The 22,433-nt window shown below is 45.8% G+C and overlaps 1 protein-coding gene across 3 annotated transcripts in view; it reads left to right on the top strand.

Moving 5' to 3' along the window:
* Positions 1-7,502: 7,502 nt before the first annotated feature.
* Positions 7,503-22,433, top strand: part of LOC124613303 (protein outspread) — a 760,625-nt gene continuing 745,694 nt past the window's right edge. For all 3 annotated transcript variants that reach the window (XR_006979633.1, XM_047142013.1, XM_047142002.1), the window contains exon 1: positions 7,503-8,006. Coding sequence is in view for 2 of the 3 variants with exons in the window: in XM_047142013.1 (XP_046997969.1) it covers positions 7,881-8,006 (126 nt within the window). In the remaining variant the exon portion in view is untranslated. The remainder of the gene's footprint in view (positions 8,007-22,433) is intronic.

The following is a 22,433-nucleotide window of genomic DNA, read 5'->3' as shown; positions in this document are numbered from 1 at the left end:
TGGCTGGCTAACTGTCGCTGTTGTACGAGGTGGTACAGGCGTACCCAATGTATCAGGACAGGCATTCTTAGAGTGGATTCTACCAAAATTTACTACTTCCAACAAGTATTTCCAGTCTAGAGCAGTAGTAATTGTTGACCTTCATGACAAGATTAGAGCTCTCTATACAGAAATACCTCTGTGTTTCATGAAACGCACTTATGTCACGGGAAAAAATCTTGGTGATGTTGACCCAAAAAATGCAGCTCATCATCTGGAAGATTCACAACTGTATTTGGGTGTGAAAATTCTGAAGAACGTTGGCACACCAGAAATAAAGAATCACCCACATCTTATCAAGGATTTTTATCATCGATGCAGGAACTTTCTTGTGGTGAGTACACCTCATTTGCCCGAAATCATATATAATTTGTGTTTTATTGTTTTCTATACATTTGTGTGTTTATGTGTGGCATACCTAATGAGAGCTATTAATTCTCAAATATTACAGACAGCTTCGTGCCAGATCAAATTACGGTATGATATGGAAGATAAAGTGCTGCCCAAACTAGCGGCACTCAAACCTACAAATGCCCTGTCACAAAGTTTCCGAGATACAACACCTTCACTCATGCCTTTAATGGAACTGTTGCCACGTATAATTCCTCCCTCTGATCTCGATTTAGCACAAACTACAGATGACCAGTGGAGGCGTCTCCCTCTGGTTTTGGCTTGTCTCCCAGACTCACTACAAAAGGAACAATCACCGGACAAAATGTGGAATATATTAAATAACGAATCTGAAGAATTTAAGGAATTGAGCGTTTTCGCTCTCTCAATTTTGAGTTTACCTCATTCAAATACGGACTGCGAAAGAGCTTTTTCTAAGGTATGTAAAGCAATGAAGCTAATAACTAGTTAATAATATGATTTCATACTTGTCAGGTTATTAAAGTTTCATGTTCAACTTCAAGTAAACCTCATGAAAACCAAAATTAGGAACAGACTCCAAACCAGTACACTGAATGGAGCACTTCTTCCCTCTGAATGCATTAAAGAACGACCAGGAAACAACGAAACATGTCAGCCTTTACAGCATCCATAAGTTACTTTACGGCCCAAATCGTGAAACTCCTATATCACCTTTAGTGTATCATTTCCTTCTCAATTCCCTCCGCATCGTCTACAGTCAGTTACCCTTGTTTTACTTTTGTTAATTGTTAATGTGCATCTTGTAACCTTTTCTCATGACACTATCTATGCCACTCAGCTGCCTAAATTTTGTCTCAGTTGTGGGGGGTACAATATTTTAGCACATTGGACTGCATGGTATTGGCAGGTGCTGCCTGTTCCTGAATCCTGTAAGTACACTGTCTTCTAAGTGCTCTCAGTCTCAAGCACTGGTTGTATATTCTCGCATGGTGGGCTGTACTGCTTTTACAACCATAGCTGGGCAACGTGAATCTAAAAGTTAACTTCGCTAAACGTCAAGCCGCTACTAAAAAAATTAACTTAGTTAAATGTTAAAGCGTTACTTTTCAGGAGGTTACATTTAATTTATAATAATCTTACACAAGCTTCGTATTTCCCTTCATGGACATCAACGTATTAAAATTTTCGTTTAGGAGGCAAAATGTCTTTGCCCACAGTAAAAAGTCGTTCGACTGCAGCTCCCGAAGATATAGGAGTATTATACGGGATGTATCAAAAAGAATCATCCGATTTGACATGTCAATATGTGTATATGTCTAATAAACATATACAATGAATTTTGGTTTTTTGATGAACGGGAAACCCCCAAAAAAAAATTTCATACCTTTTCTTAGGTGTTCAACATGCCGCCGTTGAGAAGCACGGCATATGTCAATGCGATATTCAAATTGTTCCCACACTGCAGCGAGCATGTCTTCAGTTACAGCCTCTACAGCTGGTGTTATGCAATGACTCAGTTCATTCATTATTATTGGTGACGGAGACACATAAACGGAGTCTTTTATAAACTCCCACAAGAAATAATCACATACAGTCAGGGCCTGTGACCTTGGAGGCCAGTAATGTAAGGCTGAATCATTTGGTCCATTGCGACCGATCCATTGTTCAGCAAGTACTTGATTTAAAAATTTCCACACTTCCAGATGCCAGTTTGGCGGTGGCCCATCCCGTTGGTAAATGAAGTCGTCCGGATCAGTCTCCAACTGTGGGAAAAGGAAGTTCTCAACCATGTCGAGATATGTGCTTCCTGTAAAAGTGTACTCAGCAAATAAAAATGGACCATGCACCTTTTCCCGTGAAACTGCACAAAATACAGTAAATTTTGGAGAGTCGGTGTTCCGTACCCTATATTCTCACATTATGACGGTTCACCTTTCCATTTAAACGGAATGTTGCTTCGTGACTAAACACTAAGCGGGGGAGAAAATTGTCATCCTCCATCCTGCCAAGAACGAAATTACGGAACTCCACACGTTGTTGTTTGTCACCTTCACGAAGAGCTTGCAGTAGCTGAATTTTGAATGGTTTCATGTGTAAACGTCGACGCAACACACGCCAGACGGACATCGGGGACATGTTGAACTGTCGAGCTGCACGGCGCAGGATTTCTGCGGACTTCTTGTGAAACCATAGCGGATGCGTTCGACGTATGGGTCAGACACCCAGGGCGTCCAGCGATTTGCCTTTACACAAGCAACCTGTTTCTCGGAATTGTTCATGCCATCGTATAATGCTCTGTGCTGTAGGAGGATCCACACCGTACCTAGTACGAAAGTCACGCTGAACAGTTATTACTGACCCGCAGCGCGCAAAACTTAGAAGACAAAACGCTTTCTGTTGTCCCGACACCAATTTTGCTAGAAATGAAGGGGGCGCACACTGCTGCTATCTAGCGGGAACCATGTAAAACTCGAGAATTTGTCTTTCCAACAGTATGTTGTTCACGAACACATCTCAAATAACGTAATAGTTATGATTTTTTTTTAAATCGCATGATTCTTTTTGATACACGTTGTATTTAATAAATAAATTTACTAAAACCTATTCCCCCAAGAAATACGGCATTATTGAATGAGACTTTTCTTTCATTTACAGTCGCATTTTGAATAAATTCTGGGCTTTACTTTTTACCAATGTTATTTCTAGGCTTCCTTTTGGACTGAGTAACAGACGTTAAAAAATCTGCCTCTTCGTCTTTGTTGTTGCTACTTCCTCTGCTGCCGCTTAAAGTATCTCTGCCCTTTGAACTTTCGTTGGTTCCGTGTCTCAAAGCATCTTCTAAAACTTTTTCCAAGAGTTGTTTCCTTGCTACTTCCACTCGACAGTTGTCATAAATTTCCATCGATATCAACCGGAACTTTGGATAAAATGCCGCAATACTTGAACAAAACGTAGTAACTTACTTAAATCGAACTCCGTAAATAAATATACTTTGTGATCAATTGTATCCGAACACCCCCCAAAAAATACGTTTCTCATATTGGGTGCATTGTGCTGCCTCCTACTGCCAGGAACTCCACATCAGCGACCTCAGTACCCATTAGACAACGTGAGAGAGCGGAATGGGGCGCTCCGCGGAACTCACAGACTTTGAACGTGATCAGGTGATTGGGTGTCACTTGTGTCATACGTCTGTATGCGAGATTTCCACACTCCTAAACATCCCTAGGTTCACTGTTTCCGATGTGATAGTGAAGTAGAAAAGTGAAGGAACGCGTACAGCACAAAAGCGTACAGGCCGACCTCGTCTTTTGGCTGACAGAGACCGTCGACAGTTGGAGAGGGCAGTACTGTATAATAGGCATACATCTATCCAGACCATCACACGGGAATTCCAGACTCCATCAGGACCCACTGTAAGTACTATAACAGTTAGGCGGGAGGTGAGAAAACTTGGATTTAATGGTCGAGCGGCTGCTCATAAGCCACACATCACGCCGGTAAATGCCAAACGACACCTCGCTTGGTGTAAGGAGCGTAAACACTGGATGATTGATCAGTGGAAAAACGTTGTGTGGAGTGACGAATCACGGTACACAACGTGGCGATCCGATGGCAGGGTGTGGGTATGGCGAATGCGCACTGAACGCCATCTGCCAGGCGTGCAGTGCCAACAGTAAAATTCGGAGGCGGTGGTGTTATGGTGTGGTCGTGTTTTTCATGGAGGGGACTTGCACCCCTTGTTGTCTTGCGTGGCACCGTCACAGCACAGGCCTTCGTTTAAGTTTAAAGCATCTTCTTGCTTCCCGCTGTTGAAGAGCAATTCGGGGATGGCGATTGCATGTTTCAACACGATCGAGCACCTGTTCATAATGCACGGCTTGTGGCGGAGTGGTTACACGACAGTAACAACCCTGTAGTGGAGTAGCCTGCACGAGTCCTGACCTGAATCTATAGAACACCTTTGGGGAAATTTTGGAACGCCGACTTCGTGCGCCGCTACAGTCGCAGGTTCGAATCCTGCCTCGGGCATGGATGTGTGTGATGTTCTTAGGTTGGTTAGGTTTAAGTAGTTTTAAGTTCTAGGGGACTGATGACCTCCGATGCTAAGTGCCATAGTGCTCAGAGCCATTTGAACCATTTGACTTCGTGCCAGGCCTCACCGACCGACATCGATACTTCTCCTTAGTGCAGCACTCCGAGAAGAAGGGGCTGCCATTCCCCAATAAACCTTCGAGCATCTGATTGAACGTATGCCTGCAGAAGTGGAAGCTGTTATCAAGACTAAGGGTGGGCCAACACCATACTGAATTCCAAGCATTGATTATGGAGGGCGTCACGAACTTGTAAGACATTTTCAGCCAGGTGTCCGGATACTTTTGATCACATAGCGTAACAATAACAGCCAACACTCGCACTCTACTGTGTACATCAATCGTGCGCACCCCGCCGTAGCCACACTCCTACTTCAAGCGAACTTTTCAGAATACGACTTCCGCGGGCGGTGCGACGTTATTTTTGTCATAAATTGTGGGTACCTTATTAACGATTAACGCAATCAAAGAAAGTTAACGGAAGTTAAAGAGTGCGTTAACGTATTATAAAAATAACTTAAAAGTTAATCCGTTACTCGAAAAGCTAACTTCGTTAATTACCTATTAATAGATTAATAGTCTTATGCCCTGCTATGTTTACGGTCCTACCTCTTTGATAGGTTGGTGGTTTTTACCCCAACAGAGATTCTCACCAGACAGTAAATGATACAGGGTGACAGTTATTGAACTATACGAAATAAAATCGCCATAACTTCTCAACGGTTTGAGTTAGGACGTTCAAACTGCACGTTTGGCCTGCGTGGCATGATGGGAATTAGTATGCGCTGTATGGTTTGGTCTAGCGACAAAGTCCACTTTCTTTTGGATGGGTCCGTCAATAAGCAAAGCCGGCCGCTGTCGCCGAGCGGTTCTAGGCGTTTCAGTCCGGAACGGCGCTGCTGCTACGGTCGCAGGTTCGAATCCTGCCTCGGGCATGGATGTGTGTGATGTCCTTAGATTAGTTAGGTTTAAGTAGTTCTAATTTCTAGGGGACTGTTGACCTCAGATTATAAGTCCCATAGTGCTCAGAGCTATTTGAACCATTTTGTTAAGTCCCATAGTTCTTAGAGCCATTTGAATAAGCAAAACTGGCGTATTTGGGGGGCCGAGAATCCGCATTTCGCAACGAGATTTCTTTTCACCCTCAACGACAGGCAGTGTGGCGTGCAACGTCTAGTCACGGAATAATCGGTGCGATGTTCCATGATGGCACAGTGACTACCGAATGGTACGTGAAAGTTTTGGAAGATGATTTCATCCTCATTATCGAATGCGACCCTGATCTCGACAAGATGTGGTTCAAGCAAGACGGAGCTCGACCCCTTCGAAGCAGGAGAGTGTTTGATGTCCTGGAGGAGCCTTTGGGAACCCCATTCTGGCTCTAGGGTACCCAGAGGCCACTGGCGTGGGTCTCGATTAGCCGCCATATTCTCTGATCTGAACACATGCGACTCCTTTTTGTGGGGCTATATTAAGGACAAGGTGTACAGCAATAGCCCCAAAAACGTTAGTGTGCTGAAAAGAGCCATTCAGGAGGTCATCGACATCATCGATGTTCCAACACTTCAGCGGGTCATACAGAATTTCGCTATCCGTCTGCACCACATCATTAGCAATGATGGCAGGCGTATCGAACATGTCATAACCTAAATCCGAATATTTGTAGTAACCTTTACATGTTGAATAAAGTGTGTACACGCCGTAGTTTGTAACTAATTTATGTTTTTTTTCTCATATAGTTCAGTAATTGTCACTCTGTGTGTGTGTGCCAAGTTTGGCTGAAATCGGTCCCGTGGTTTAGGTTCAAATGGCTCTGACCACTATGGGACTCAACTTCTGAGGTCATCAGTCCCCTAGAACTTAGAACTACTTAAACCTAACTAACCTAACGACATCACACACATCCATGCCCGAGGCAGGATTCGAACCTGCGACCGCAGCGGTCTCGCGGTTCCAGACTGTAGCGCCTAGAACCGCACGGCCACACCGGCCGGCCCCGTGGTTTAGGAAGAGATGTACGTATGTACGTTTTTATAATTTGTATGGATTCCAAAGGATCAAGCAACTACTCAGCGAGCATATAATTTTGAGCCTTCTTGATTTTGCAAAGATGGTTCACGTTATCTGTGATTCATCAGGAGTTGGATTGATACAGACTGAAATATTTAGGTAAGTTATTTCAAGACTGACAGTCTCATTGCAGGCCTGGACGAATGTAATTACTTGTAACCAACAAAGACACGAAATAGCGTTTTTGCTGGCAACAGCTACTATAAACTCAGCATACAGGAACCAAAGGTTCTATCAGATTCGTACAATGAACGAAGTGTCTTCTAGTTCAGTACAAATATTCAGAGAACAGGAAGGAAACGGCTTAGGCAGTCCAAATTCTGTGTCGATGCTGGCAGACTTACAATGTCATCGGCGAACACTGACGTGTTCATTTGCAGCCGGCTGTTGTGGCCTAGCGGTTCTAGGCGCTTCAGTCCGGAACCGCGCTGCTGCTACGGTCGCAGGTTCGAATCCTGCCTCGGGCATGGATGTGTATGATGTTCTTAGGTTAGTTGGGTTTAAGTAGTTCTAAGTCTAGGGGACTGATGACCTCAGATGTCAAGTCCCACAGTGCTCAGAGCCATTTGAGCCATTTTTTTGTTCATTTGCTCTCTTTGAACTAGGCCTATACTCCGGAATTGCGTTGACAAGACGAAATCATGACATCTGCAGGAGGGGTATCGAGAAGCAGTCATTAATTTAGTAGTCCAAAAATTCGTTCGATGACTATTTGCAGGCTACGCCAACGTGAGTGGCTCCGCGCAGCCACGACGCTCCTACCGCCGCAGTGGCTCACGAGGTAGCGCGCCGAGCGCCGGTTTGCCACCGCTACGCGTGCTATTCGGCGCGCGCGCATGCGCAGACGGCTTAGTGGGAGCTGTCGCTCGGCTCATGGACGCTAGTCGCAGCGGGCAGCGGACTGTGTAGTCAGTCGCGAGTTGGGCCGCAAGGTAGAGGTTCGCTTTGCTCAGTTGCGAAATACGGTTCTGCCAAGCGTCTTTTCAACGATTCGATCGAACTGTCTACGATTATGTGAACGACCTGTGCGGTGGCCGGAAGCCACTACGTGCAATAATGGATAGTGCTGCACCTTACGTCTGGCGCTGCTGTTGTTTACATCGATCACTGTGCGAGAACCCGGTTGACGTAGTAACGATTTGTTAGCGAGGCATCGAATTTCCATTTGGGAGATCTCGTTGCTACTCTGCTGCATAAATTTTAGTTTTATTTGGTGGATAAATATGTTCGAAGTGAAACAATGCCGAAGATCCAGGATTGAGGGCATTGTATTATACGTCGGTGTGTGTCGACTCGTGTGACATCATGTCAACAGCACTCATGAGGCCTGAGTGCAAACAGTTTGCTCCCAACATTTTCAACAAAAGCAAGTGTGCGAATTGCTTTCGTCAGAAGGAGGAACACAGCGCTGAGGCTCTGGAAAGCAACAGGGTGAGTACACCGGAACGCCTAGTATTTGTAGTATTTTAGTATTGCTGCGGAACCAAAATCCTCAACTATTCAAATAAAATACCACATTTGGGACGAGCTTCAACCAAGAAACTAGCCTTAAATGAACGCTGTGCATTTTCTCGTAACGTAAACAATCAGCTGTCTTCATGACACGTTTGTAAACCGCCCCGGAGCAATGTTTACATGTCAGAAACAGAAGAGTTATGTCCCACTTTCTGCCGGTCGTCACTGTTTATATTTGGATCACCGAGTATCGTAACTAGTGTTTCCAGTTTATTTAGTGGAAGTATACTCCGAACGCTGGACCAGTAACGTGATGCCCATAGCTGTATTACACTTGTTATGTTTACTATAACAGCGCAGTTGTCCGTAGTTGCTTTAGCATCTCAAAAATAATAATAATCCGAAGAGCGGCAGGTATGGTGGTCCATGACACTGTTGCAGATTCTTTTACGGGATTGGAGCTAAAGCATACAATGCTTGCAACGCAAGATACGAGTGACTGTTAAAAACGGTCATAGATTTAGAAAGTTCAGTCTTGAAGACATTTTCGTGAATAAATGTAAAAAGTTGTTCTTTGAGTCACCGCTTGACTATTGTGTCTTGTGAAATACATCCCCCCCCGCGCTAGGTTTTCCAGCGCAATATGAGGCGATGCCTCACCTCGGCAGTAGAGCAAAAAAAAATTAATGTATGTACACACGCGCTCTCTCTCTCACACACACTCACACTCACACACACACACACACACATTCATTCATTCTTTTGGTTTTTTGATTGCGCTGCTATATAGTGGGAAAATCATTCACCTGTTTTGTACTGTTGGTGCTGTTTGTTGTTCTTGATTCGACAGATAGCTTGCCACTGTTTCAGAGAGACCATCACCACTCGAGGCATTGGCGTTCAGATACTGAAAGTTCTGACTGATCTAGCTGGAAAATTGGGAACGTTGCTGCATCTTGACGATCAGTACACCATCGTAAAAGATTTTTGTTTGTCGTTCCTGCTTTAAACATATATTACGCAACCTCCTTCACGGTCTCCGCCGAACTGCTCGTGGATCTGACGTTTGCTCCACTTCGGGGCTTACTGGTTCTGCAAATGCAAACACTTGTCAGTGCTGTGAAGCACTCGTGTTGCCAAAAGGGTTACTGGCGGAGCCTTGATACACGGTTGCTCCTCTTACCAAAATTAAGGACATAGAACGAGTCTGCCTGCAGCAGGATGTAACAACAGTAGTTTCACAAGCTTTCTAGACATACGCTTCGTATTAAAACAAGGAATTGACAATACAAACCTATCTTGGAATTCTTTTTTCGTTTCGATTTATCAATGAAATATCATTTTATGTAGAAGTTAGAACCGCGGCACAAATGTTCATAATATCGACTACTGTGCTGTGAAGATCAATGTAATCGTAGGAGCATGGACTGTCACAGCCTCTCATACACCTTACCAGGATGCATACTGCATAAAGAAGGTGCGGTCTCAAAGACATTAATCCAGAGACCGGAGAAGCGTATGGGCTATGGAACGGGTTCTAACCTACCCATATGCCCGCACCTGGTGGCTGAGTGGTCAGCGCAACAGACTGTCAATCCTAAGGGTCCGGGTCGGAGATTTTCTCCGCTCAGGGACTGGGTGTTGTGTTGTCCTAATCATAATCATTTCATCCCCATCGACGCGCAAGTCGCCGAAGTGGCGTCAAATCGAAAGACTTGTACCCGGCGAACGGTCTACCCGACGGAAGGCCCTAGTCACACGACATTTACATTTTTTACATACCCATATGCCCTGATACATATTTTATCCAGTGTAACTCCATCAATATGACTGAAATACGCTGTAAATCCATCACTCCTAAAAAGCCACATGTTTCCTCTTATTTACAGAGGCACATCTTACAGCATGGGCGAGCCAGCCAATTTAAAGAAAGTTCTTGTACACAGCACCTATAAGACGTGCTGGGACGCCATAAAAGCTAAGCAGTTTGTTTTTTATGTTCCCAGTCCACGTACTAATCTCAGATTCGAAAGTGTTGTCTAGCCTGAACTGCACCAAGAGACTTTTCATCTGCCCATAAATGTTGTGAGGGTACTTCATGAAGCATGTTTTGAACAATTGTTATGGTTTTATGACGTACTAATTTCGTAAAACTCTCTTCTTTTAATAATTAAAAAACGAAAGATTTTCGATTGTATGTTAACAGATTTTTTCTTCCCTTTTGTTAGAGGAATCCGCGCGTGAAGTTTGTAAAATTATTTCTCGTGTACTGTGTGTTCCACTAGACGTCTGTTTCGGGGGACTGATATGAGAGTTCCGTGGTGCAGGACTCCTGATATTTCCACGTAGCAGGACAAACTTGTCAGTTCTCTCAACCTAATCACTTTCTGAGTTGTTGTACACAGTTGCTTTCCTGTGGACCAATCTACGTAGGGAAAGCTGAATCCGAATCAGGAATTATTAGATCGCACAACTAGAGGACGTAGAGCAGGCCTTTAGGCATCGCTTAATAGCAGTGCCGATTGTGACCATGTTCCAGTAGCACTCTTTCTCATCTTCATGAATTTCGTTCAGATTCCATAGAGATTAAACGGCTTTTGACGCCGGCCCCAAAAGTCGCCTTGCGCGGTCAATACCCCACGTTCGGGCTTGTCCTGAATAAAGGTAGTTAATTTTGAGCACTGTCGATTGTAGAAGGTAATTGTGGTCAGATTAAGAGTTCGGTTTCGTAGTTGAGCTGTTGCGCGAAATTTTTGTAAACGAGTTACAACAGTTGGTAAAGAGAACCGTGAAATTTTCCAATTGTAGCGAATAATACTAGATGATGCACCATGACTGCCTCCGGTCGCAATTCATAATGAAACACGCCATTTCATGTATTCCACTGTGAACATCTGAAGTCTGGAGTTGTTTGCCAGTATTTATAGGTGTCTAGGTGAAATTTTGTGCTCGATATCGAACGACGGGCTGCAATCCATGAATGTCATCAGGTGATAAATACAGGCTGAAAAGTATTTAAACAAACTCTGGGAGGTTGTAGGGGACATCAAAACAAATACATTTCCCTAATGTCATTTTTTTCCTATGAGGATTATTTAAACCGGTGGAGGCGGTATTACGCTCTCCAGTTGTTCGAGGCCGTATTACGCTCTTCAGTTGTAGGCAACTGCTGTCCACCAGTGTAGGAGTGCATTGTCTCTGTTCACTAATGGAGCGATACACCTGGAGTGAGTGCACTGATATGGTTGGTGCGTACTACGTAGCGGACCACAACGGACGAGCTGCACAGCAGGTTTATCAACAACAATATCCTAATCGCCGTATCCCGCATGATACGACCTTTGCTACTGTGTACCAACGTCGGCGTGAGACCGGGTCATTTCGCAGTTTACCTGGACAGGACGCCGTCGCACAGTAAGAACGTTGCAATTTGAGGAAGCTGTCTTGCACCATTTGGAGCGGAGTCCTTCAATCAGCACTCGTGCAATTGCACATAACACGGGGACGAATGTAAGAACAGTCCTTCGAGAGCAATTGTTACGTCCATTTCACTTGCAGCGTGCTCACAACCTGGAACCAGTTGATTATCCACCCAGAGCACAGATTTCGCAGTGGTACCTGGAACAGTTTGAATCCATCCTACATTTCCATCCTCTGTATTGTTTACCGATGAAGCAACGTTCGGGCGTGATGGAGTCTTCAACATGCACAATTCGCATGTTTGGAGTGAGGATAACCCACATGCCACAGTTACTAGCGCTCATAAAGTGCGGTTCTTCGTTAATGTGTGGGTCGGTGTTGTTGGAGACTGTTTAATTGGGCAGTATCTGCTTCCTAGGCCATTAAATGGCAGGCACTATTACAATTTTCTCGCCAGAGCATTGCCAGAATTGCTGGAAGACGTCCCGCTCCCTATAAGACAACGCATGTGTTTCCAGCATGACGGGGCGCCGGCACATTTCAGTCGTCGTGTGCGTCGATTCCTGGACCGACGGTTCCCAGAAACGTGGATTGGCAGAGGTGGTCCTATACCATGGCCTGCTCGATCCCCAGATATGTCCCCTCTGGACTTTTTTGTGTGGGGAGAGATGCGGAACCTTGTTTACGCAACTCCTGTTGCATCAGAAGAGGATCTGGTTGCCCGAATAGTAGCAGCAGCAGGAACAATTCAGGATACTCCTGGGGTTTTTGCCCGTGTCAGACAGAACGTGATCCGACGGTGTAACTTTTGTTTACGTGTCAATGGAGTCATTTTTGAAAATCTACTGTAATTGAAATTGGGTTGTGTTGATGTGTTGTCTCTTGGTCATAAAAAAATGGAAAAGTGTTTGTTGGTTTAATTGATTTGCCGCCAGAGAAATCTTCCTCTACCGGTTTAAATACTGCTCATAGGAAAAAATGACATTAGGGAAAAATATTTGGTTTGATGTCCCCTACAGCCTCCCAGAGTTTGTCGGTTTGTGCGTCGTCTCGTAATCTGTAATAACTGCTCATTTGTTTGGTGTTCCAACAGTGAAATTTGTAAGCCATTGAGAATCGGTCATGCATCTTGCTTGGACCTCTGGCACAGACACCTGACGTCCAATGTGGTCAGCAATTCTATGGAAGGTCTATCCCGCCTACTACAGGCTTACAATGCAACTTATTCCAAAGTAAAGCTAACTGTAGGAATTGTGTCCAGTGCTGCTGCCCTGGAACGGCCACCCTGCTTATTAACTGTTCAAGAAGGCCGGAACAATACAGCACTTTTTCAGCTGGTGAAATACTGTTTTTATGGGTTCGGTTTTAATGCTCAGTACGTGGTTCCTACTCTATCCATTGTAATCACCGCGAGCTTCATAAACTTGGGATCTGTATCAAAAACACGCAAGGTTTTGCTCTCGGGGCGTGCCAAAATTACGCTCATTAAAGAGGTCTCTCACAGTCGGTCAATTTTGGCAAAAAACAACAAAAACGGATGTGAGAATGAATCATGATCTAGTCCTCTGACTTACAATCACTCATGTGCCACATAATGACAGATGCAGAAGCTAATTTATATGTGTACCTCGAAGAAAAAAAAGTTACTAATGATTTGAGAGCCACTGTTAAGAAATTTAGATCTGGATCTATACAGAGAAAAGTGTAATATTATCTGTATTTCACACACATGTCATAGCACAGCAACGAGTACCGCGCCCATTATCAACTGAATTACAGGTATGTGTCACCATTTGTTCTCCCGATACTTTCAGTTCGTTCAGAAACTAAACTGCGCAGGTAATTGGTGCACTGCTTAGGGTCCGCCCAAATTAAGATGCGTAAGCCTTGTGTATTATTACAGTACGGGGGCGTAGGTAGCCGTATACGCAATGTCCAGCGATCGATATTCTTAATCTGCTTGACTGGCACACGTTTATTTGTCTGTCACTCTTTTAATACAGGTTTGCGTTGATGTGCAGGACGTTTTAGCCACATCCTTCGACTGACGGTTGAGATGCTAACATTTTACGAATACTGAGTGACAACGAAAATCGCGAGCATAAACTCGCGGCCTCGTTTGCCCTGCTGTTCCTGCGTTGGGTATTTGTTGTTGTCATTAGAACGTAGCTGTACGTTCGGTTCTGTTGCAAGTTGATTTCAAACAGTTCTGTGAATGTTGTACAACAAAAAAAGAAAATACAGACGGAAAACTTCGTTTTGAATTCAGAGTACTCATCTTCATCCACAACACATTTGATTACGTCTGTAAAGCTGCTAGAAATTCGTAGCAAATAATCATTTAGGCGTTGATGTTACACGTCATGCAGCAGGCGTCTCTTTGTCAGTCTTGTAAAACTCTGTTCAAATATTCCCGTTATTTATTTGCAAACAACTCAAAACTGCCTCAGTAGGAGAGTCATCGACTTTCAGCTACGAATTTTCTGTTGCTCATGCAAATCTGTCTAAATAGCGACCAAAAATGTCTTTGGGGTTCTGAGATGCAGAAAAGCTGGTGAATAACATTACATTACTTGTCCCTTGGACTGTGTAAAATCCAACTTGTTAACTTTTACTTCCCATTCATTTACGGTACAAATAGAGACCAGGTGGTCTGCTTACCTAAGCCATGTAAACGACTGTATAAAAACGCTGGTTTCAATCACAAATTCCTCTGATAACAATCTCAGATTTCTAGGAAGAAAGAAAGAGAGAAAGATTAGGGTTTACCGTACCGACGACGACGACACGATCATCGGAGACAAGGTACAGGTTCGGATTGGAAGAGATAGGGAAAAGTTCGTAGTGTTGTTTTGAAAGGAATCATCCCATTATTTGCCCGAAGCTATTTAGCGAAACCATCGAAGATCTAAGTATGGATGGCTCGACGAGGGTTTGCACCGGCATCCACCCGAAAGCGAGTGCAATGTCTTACCATTGAATAAACTTACTTTCTGCCAGGATTTGTCGTAATTTCTTGATGTGTGTGTGTGTGTGTGTGTGTGTGTGTGTGTGTGTGTGTGTGTGTGTGTGAGTGTGAGTGTTTCTACGATTGTCGACCGCTGGCCAGAATGTGATGCATTGTTAAGATTTATTTCTAGACCAGTAGTGTTTCAACTAGGCAGGAATATTTTTAGCTCATTTACTCCGTTTCATACTCCTGTCCCAACACTGTAACCGAGGTTTTTTCCAATTCGTGACGCAACTAGATATATATGCGTTGCTCCAGTAGATCATGACACCGGTAGAGGAAGGAAAGTTGGGATTTAACGTTAATTCGGCACAAGTTCGGAGTAGACTAGCAAGGGAAAGGAAATCGCTCGTGTCATTTTCAGAGAGCAACTTGGCATTTCCTTTAAAACACTTAAATGAAATCACAGAACAGCTGAATCTGGATGGACGGTGTAGAATTTGTACACCGCCCTAGCCCTACTCAAGATCAGTGACCAAACCACCAACATCTGTAAATCATATGTTAGAGACATTCTCCAGAAAGTTTTGAAGAAGAGAAAAGAGTGTGCCTTGTTTGTAGCGTACACCTTGACTCCAGAATAAAAGGATGGCTGGACGCCGCGCGACTTGATTGAGATGTAAAACGCGGAAGAAGTTGAAACACTATTTGACTGGAAATAAAACTTATCAATGCATCACATTCTGGACAGCGGTCGACAATCGTAGAACATACATCAAGGATGACGAGAACCGGTGTTACCAACACGGACCAACAACCACAAAACGATAAAGTGCAAAAATGGTCTCCACTAGTTCACAGAGACAGAACAAAGTGCGAGTTCTCTGCCCTGTCCACCCTCTGGTCCACCGGATTCAGGACTGCCTCCACTTTCTCCACTTGGGGGGCGTCTCTGTGGCGTTCCTCTGGATCCCAGGACACGTTGGTATCTGTGGAAGTGAGGCGGCCGATATAGCGGCCAAGGCTGCAGTCTCTCCCCTTCAGCCTGCTATTCGCATGATTCCCTTCGCCGATCTACGAAGTATTTTATGTCGTCGTGTTGCTCTTTTATGGCACGCACTTTTGTCGACACTTCGCAATAATAAATTGCGGGACGTGAAAGCTCTTCCCTGTACTTGGACACCTTCCTCCCGAACTCGTCGTCGGGAGGAGGTAATTTTAACTAGACTCCGGATAGGGCACTGTCTTTTTAGCCATCGACATCTTTTGAGTGGCGATCCTGCCCCACTCTGTCCCCACTGCTCTCAACTGTGGACGGCAAGACACCTTTTACTTGAGTGCCCCTATTTTACTCTGTTACGCGCCCGTCTACAGCTGTCGCCTGATATATCTTCCATTTTAGCAGATGACACGCGCTCAGCCGATCGCGTTCTCGAGTTTATTAGTGCCAGTGAGATGACGTCAGTCATTTGAAGCTCTTTCTGGGGACAAACAGCCCCCCTTCTATAGTGGTTTTTTAAGCTTTCCTTCTGTTTTTAGTTTCCCCACTTTTTTGAGTTTAGCTCCCATTGCTGCTGGTTTCCAGTTTCATTTTTTACCTTTTCCTAAGTTACAGACTGGGCGCTAATGACCGTAGCAGTTTTGTGCCCTAAAACCATAACAAAAAAAACACGCGTTGTAGATGATTTCAAAGGGAATCGTATACCAATCTTCCTAGAAAACTGTGCCAAGTACAGTTAAAGATGATGAAGGTGGAGAGCGTGGTGACCAGGGGAGATGGGACAGTCCATCCTCGTGCTCACGAAACCAGGCCTGGACGATGCGAGCTGTGTCAGCAGGGGCCTTGTCGTCTTGGCTTGGAACTCAGCATCGCCATTGAGGACAAAACATTGTACCGTGTGGGATGGACTTGACAGCCAAAATGGTCACACAATTCTTTGCAGTAGTGTGACCTTGCAAAGTAACCATGGGGCCAGTGGAGTATCACAGTATGGCTGTCCAAATTATCAGCGAATCCTCCGCCACGTTTCACTCTTGGGACGTAATTTTGACCAGAAGTTGGGAATAGTGTGAACCGAGACTCATCCCACGAAATTACATTCTTCCATGGTTTCGTACTTCAGGTTTTAGGACTTCAGTACCATGGTTTTCTGTTACAGGCATTTGCATTACTGATGAGTGGATTTGGAGTTCCAGCTCGTCCTGCCATTCACTCGCTATGGAGCCCCCTTCCTGTTGTTTTGATGCTGACAGGGTTCGCGAGTACGACATTCAGTTTTGAAACGACTTTTCAGCTGTCGTTCTCTTATTTTTTGTCACAATCCTCTTCTGTGAGCGTTCGTCATGATCGGTCAACACGCACTTTCTTTCGCGTTGTGACTTGGTGGATGATTATTTCCGCTTTCCCTGTATTTGGTATAACTCTTCGATATGGTGCCTCTTGAAACACCAAACACTTCGGCTACCCTGGTTACGGAAGCACACACCAAACGAGCACCAACAGTTTGCCCAAGTTCGAATTCACCTACCTCCGACATAGTGCACCGACAACCACTCAGAACAGTGTTCTGACCTCGACTGGCACATGCACTGTATTGAGGGCATCGCGCAGATGCCGTTCGTGGTCAAATACTACAGCACAACCTGCGGGCTCGGCTAGGATCTGTATTTATGTTCAAGCACGTAATTTCTCTCAGGGTTTCCGTATTTCTGCACAACTCCTGTACTTGATTCCTGTAACAGTCGATTCAACTAACACGGACGGGTCGTCAATCCTTTCTCGGGAAACGACGTGAAACGCATGGAACTCCGGAGAGTGTCTCACTTGCTCGACATGTTACGTGGAGCCGTCCGGTGTGGCCGAGCGGTTCTAGGCGCTTCAGTCTGGAACCGCGCGACCGCTACAGTCGCAGTTTCGAATCCTGCATAGGGCATGAATGTGTGTGATGTCCTTAGGTTAGTTAGGTTTAAGCAGTTCTAAGTTCTAGGGGACTGATGACCTCAGTTGTTAAGTGCCATAGTGCTCAGAGCCATTTGAACTATTTTTTGTTACGTGGATGCTGTGTTCGCCATATGCTTTCGCTGTGGTGGTTCACTTTCAACTTAAATGCAACGTGGCCTTGTCACTGAATTCTAAACTTCAAAGAAAAATACTGTCTTCCGTCTCCAAGCCCAGTATGAGTTCACTAATCTCTACTTATCAGTACCCATCATCTTAATGGTTTGAAACACAATAGTGACAGCAAAACACGCCAGACAGTCACTCGAGAAACTACTAGTGCTAAGTGTCTGTTGACAAGCTGTGTAGACTGTAGACTACATATAACACTCTTTCGACTGCGCTCTACCTCTTGAACGACCACGTGGAGGCGAGCTGTGCGTTTCCCCTTAGGTAAATAATCATTTTCCTCAAACAGTTGGCACCATCTTCTAATGCTTTGACCTGTAAAAAGTTCAATGCCGTTCTCTCGACGACTACACACTGTTCGTGTGTATCTGAATTACATCTGCTGAACAGAGAACTCAAGATTCCTTTTCTTGCTGTATTACTGCCTTCTCGACTCGATGCGCGCTGGGTAACGGGCAAGCGACGGAGCAGCCTATTGATTTACGCTAGGGATACCCCCCTACAAACAAACATGTGTACTTAAAACTGGTACCAAAGTAAACTTGTAGTTCCGACGTGTAAGTTAAAATTCACCCCAAGTTTTTATGTTCATTCGTATTAAAGATCCGCTGTAATATCAGACCTATATGTGATGTGGAACTGACCGCTACATGTCAGGAAGGAGGGACCAGACGATATAAAAGGAGGCAGGGAGTGTCGTATTGTCGGCAGAGCGCAGCATGGGTCGGTCAGAAGAGCTTAGTAACTGAGTGTGGACTAGTCACGGGATGTCATCCGAGTAACAGATCTGTCAGGAGCATTTAGAAACCTTCTAGAGCTACCCAAGTCGACTGTTGGTGATGTGGTTGTGAAGTGGGAACGCGCAGGACCAATCACAGGAAAACGAAGTCAAGGCAGGCCTCATGTACTTAACGGACCGTCGAGCATTGTGAAGGACGGACGTGAAAACTTGTGTGAAATCAGTGGAAGGAATCAGTTGTGAGTTCCAAAGTCCTGCCAACTTGTAGAATGACTGTGCATAGGAAGTTACAAAGAGTAGGGCGCAGTGTTCGAGCAGCTCCTCGTAAGCTAAACCCTTCCACAGTGCTAGGAAAAGCTTGAGGTGGTTAAAGAGGGACGTCACTGGGCAGTGGATGATTTGGAATGATGAATCATGCTGTACACTGTGGCAGCCCGATGGAAGGGTTTAGGTGTGGGGAAGTGCCAACATTGAAGTACGCAGGAGATTTTGTTACAGTGTGTAGGTAATTTTCGTGATTAAGGTGTGCTACCCGTGTTGCTCTTAAGATGACGCTAAATGCAGAACGATATGAAGATATTTTACAGCATTGTGTGCTTTGTGCAGTAGGGGAACAGTTTGGAGACTGTGGTAGTATCAGCATGACTATGTTCCTTGTCATAGAGCACACCTATGGGGCAATGGTTTGTGGACAACAGTCCTGCAATGAACTGACGTGTCCAGAGTCCCGACCTGAACTAAACGGAACACTTAAGGGATGTGTTACAGAACGTAGACTTCACTTCAGACCCCAGCATCCAACATCGCTACATTCTCTGGTTTCTATATGTCTACATAACATTTTCATCCTGCAGCCATTTTGAATCAAGGCACGAAGTAATTAAATGAAATTTAGCTGCACAATGGGCACTAATTCACATCAATGGAAAAAGTTGAAAATTGATGCTGGATTATGATTCGAACCCAGGTCTTGTGCTCACTAGGCTAATGGTCTGACCATGAAGCCACGCGGGCGCAGTGGTCATGGTAAGGCATGCTTCCTTTCGGACCCGAATTCCCAACTTATCTGGCGGACTTAGTAGTCTGAGCGTTTGCCTAATGATCAGGAGACCCAGGTTCGAATTGTAGCCTAGTCCAATTTCCAACGTTCCTCAATGATGTAAATCAATGCCCACTACGCAGCTAAATGTCATTTAATTCCTTTGCTTCTTCTTTGGTTACGGTTTATGAGGAAGAATGAGCTCCCATTCCACCAGACATTCAGAGATCTGACTAAAATGTCTCTACCAGAGATCAAGCCGTCATAAAGGCAGAGATGGACGTAACCCACGCGAATGTCCACTAATAGGCGTCCAGATACTTTTGATTAGGTAGTGTGTAGTCTTCTGAAATCGGATGAATCTTCATGGAAGACGAGTAACTAGCGCAATGACGACGACCCCTAGTTAGACAAGCTGGGGCTTATTCTGAAGGGTGGCACCAATTTTTGTTCTCGCGCATCGTCTCCAAATGGAATAGAAAAGGTGGGCTTCTGAATATGGGAAGAGGGGTGGAGGAGAAGAGAGAGCAGTATGCTACGCACTCTTCCCGCTTCCCAATATGTAGCGCTGCGCACGTGTACCTCATTATTTCAACGAATTATCCTTTCGGTTTCGGTTGATTCGCTTATCACTTAGGACAAAGAAGTTGGCAGACCTGGTTTCGGCTGAAGACACGAAAGGCTCGGTGCCCACCCTGTTGCTCACAGAGGGGCGAGTAGCAAGCCCGGCCCGCGGAGCCAGGCGGTCTGGCGCGGGCAGCTCTCGGAGGCGCGGCGGAGCGGCCCGGACTGTCGCGTCACCGGTCGGTAATTGGCGGCCGGCTTTCCTGTCACGTGGGCGGCGCGGCGCGCGCGACCCGCTCGTCATAGAAGGCAAGTGCCCTGCCCATCCAGGGACTGTCGCTCCGGCAAAAAGCGGCCCGCCTGCCTGCCTTACTTAAAATAGGAGCGTGGGAAAGCGCGGCAGCGGCACCCGCCGCTTCTTGCCGAGCCGGGAAAGGCAGTGGCGCTGTCCGCCGCGGTCATACTGTGCAGCCACCGCGCCGCGCCGGGACAAAAGGAGGCGGCCAGCCGCGTCGCAGATCCCCGTCCCGCCGGCTGTCGGGTCGGTCTCGGGTGCCACGAGGATGGGAAACCGTACCGGGGTTGGCCAAGTTGAAGGAATCGTTACAGCGTTTGCTTGACGCGTGCATGGCCCTCATTCACAGTCGGGCGACTCGTCCTCCGAACCGGTCTGACCTCCACCTCTCCGCCAGTGTGTGGGCGGTGGGTCTGCGGTCGGTTCCACGTTCCGGATGCGTCGGTTTGACCAGCGAACCTCTCCCTGCTAGCCCACACCACATCAGTGCTGGCAGGTAGGATCTGCCAGTCACTGTGTCAACAGACAGGTGGGTCGACGAGCGGGTCGGTGGACCAGTTGGGCTGTGAATGGGCAGTTCACAGTATACTGAGGTAACAAGTCGCGGGATAGCGATATGCACATATACAGATGGCGGTAGTTTCGCATACACATACTTTGAACGCGGAATAGTAGTTGGAGCTAGACACACAGGACATTCCATTTCGGAAATCGTTAGGGAATTAAATATTTCGCGATCCACAGTGTCAAGACCGCGCCGAGAATACCAAATTTCTCACCATGTCCTGCACTTAACGACTGAGAGCAGCGGCATTTGCATAGAGTTGTCAGTGCTAACAGACAAGAAACACTCAGTGAAATGACCGCAGAAACCAATGTGGGACCTACGTCGAACTGTACGTTAGGACAGTGCGGCGAAATTTGGCGTCACTGCGCTGTAGCAGCAGACGACGGGCGCGAGTGCCCCTGCTAACAGCTCGTGACTATATTGCTTGGCCTGTAGATGACTGGCAAGCCGTGCCCACGTCATATGATTACCACTTTCAGTTGGTAAGAGCTGATGGTAGGATTAGCGTGTGGCGCAGATCTCAAACTGGTTCAAATGGCGCTGAGCACTATGGGACTTAACATCTGAGGTCATCAGTCCCCTAGAGCTTAGAACTACTTAAACCTAACTTACCTAAGGACATCACACACATCCGTGCCCGAGGCAGGATTCGAACCTGCGACCGTAGGGGTCTCGCGGTTCCAGACTGAAGCGCCTAGAACCGCTCGGCCACAGCGGCCGGCAGATCTCAAGTAACCATGGAACCAAGTCATCAATAAGGAACTGTACAAGCTGGTGGTGTCTTCATATGGTGTCGGCTGTATTTACATGGAATGGACTGGGTCCTCTAGTCCAGCTGACCCGATCATTGACTGGAAATGGTTATCTTTGGCTACTTGGAGACCATTTACAGCCATTCATGGACAACGATGCGTCATGTCACTGGGCCACAATTATTTACGATTGGTTTGAAGAACATTCTCGACAGTTTGAGCGAATGATTTAGCCGCCCAGATCGCCCTACGTGGATCCCGTCGAGCATTTATGGGACATAACCGAGAGGTCAGTTAGTGCACAAAATGCTGCACCGGCAACCAGTTCACAGTTACGGAGGGCTATAGAGGCAGGATGGGGACTTCCTACGACTCGTTGTGTCCATGGTACGTCGAGTTGCTGCGCTACGCCGCGCAAGAGGGAGGTCCAGCACGGTATTGGGAGGCATCCCGTGACTTTTATGCAGCGTAAACCTTGAACGAGTTTTACGTCGTCCCCGCCTCTTCGTTCAGTGCTCGCCGTGTCTCAGTAGCCGTTTGCGGAGGGGGAGGTGGGGGCTTTTGGGTTTGAGTGCAAGCGTGCAAGCAAAGTCAGTGACATAATAGAGCTTACATTTAGAACACAACCGTATTACTAATCTCACTATTATAGTTCACATAATGATCAGTAGTGATCGTCGTTACTGGAAATATATTTCATGAATGATAGATTGAAATGTATACTTCGCGAAAGAGAGAATCAGCTGGCACCAAGTGGGCTATAAAAAAATAATAAATCAATAAAATAAATACATGTGAAACTGTCATCAACCGTAAAGATGACTTGAACACTTCTAAATATCTCTAAGTCCACTGTTCCGGTTTGATAGTGCGGTCGAAACGTGAAGGGACACGTAGAGCACAAAAGCGCATAGGCCGACCTCGTCTGGATGTCGTGGTCGAGGGGCTG

This window comes from Schistocerca americana, chromosome 1, assembly GCF_021461395.2.
Source record: "Schistocerca americana isolate TAMUIC-IGC-003095 chromosome 1, iqSchAmer2.1, whole genome shotgun sequence".
NCBI classification, from domain to species: Eukaryota; Metazoa; Arthropoda; class Insecta; order Orthoptera; family Acrididae; genus Schistocerca; species Schistocerca americana.
Note: the sequence above shows the minus strand (reverse complement) of the source record. Positions and strands in the feature narration are given on the sequence as shown.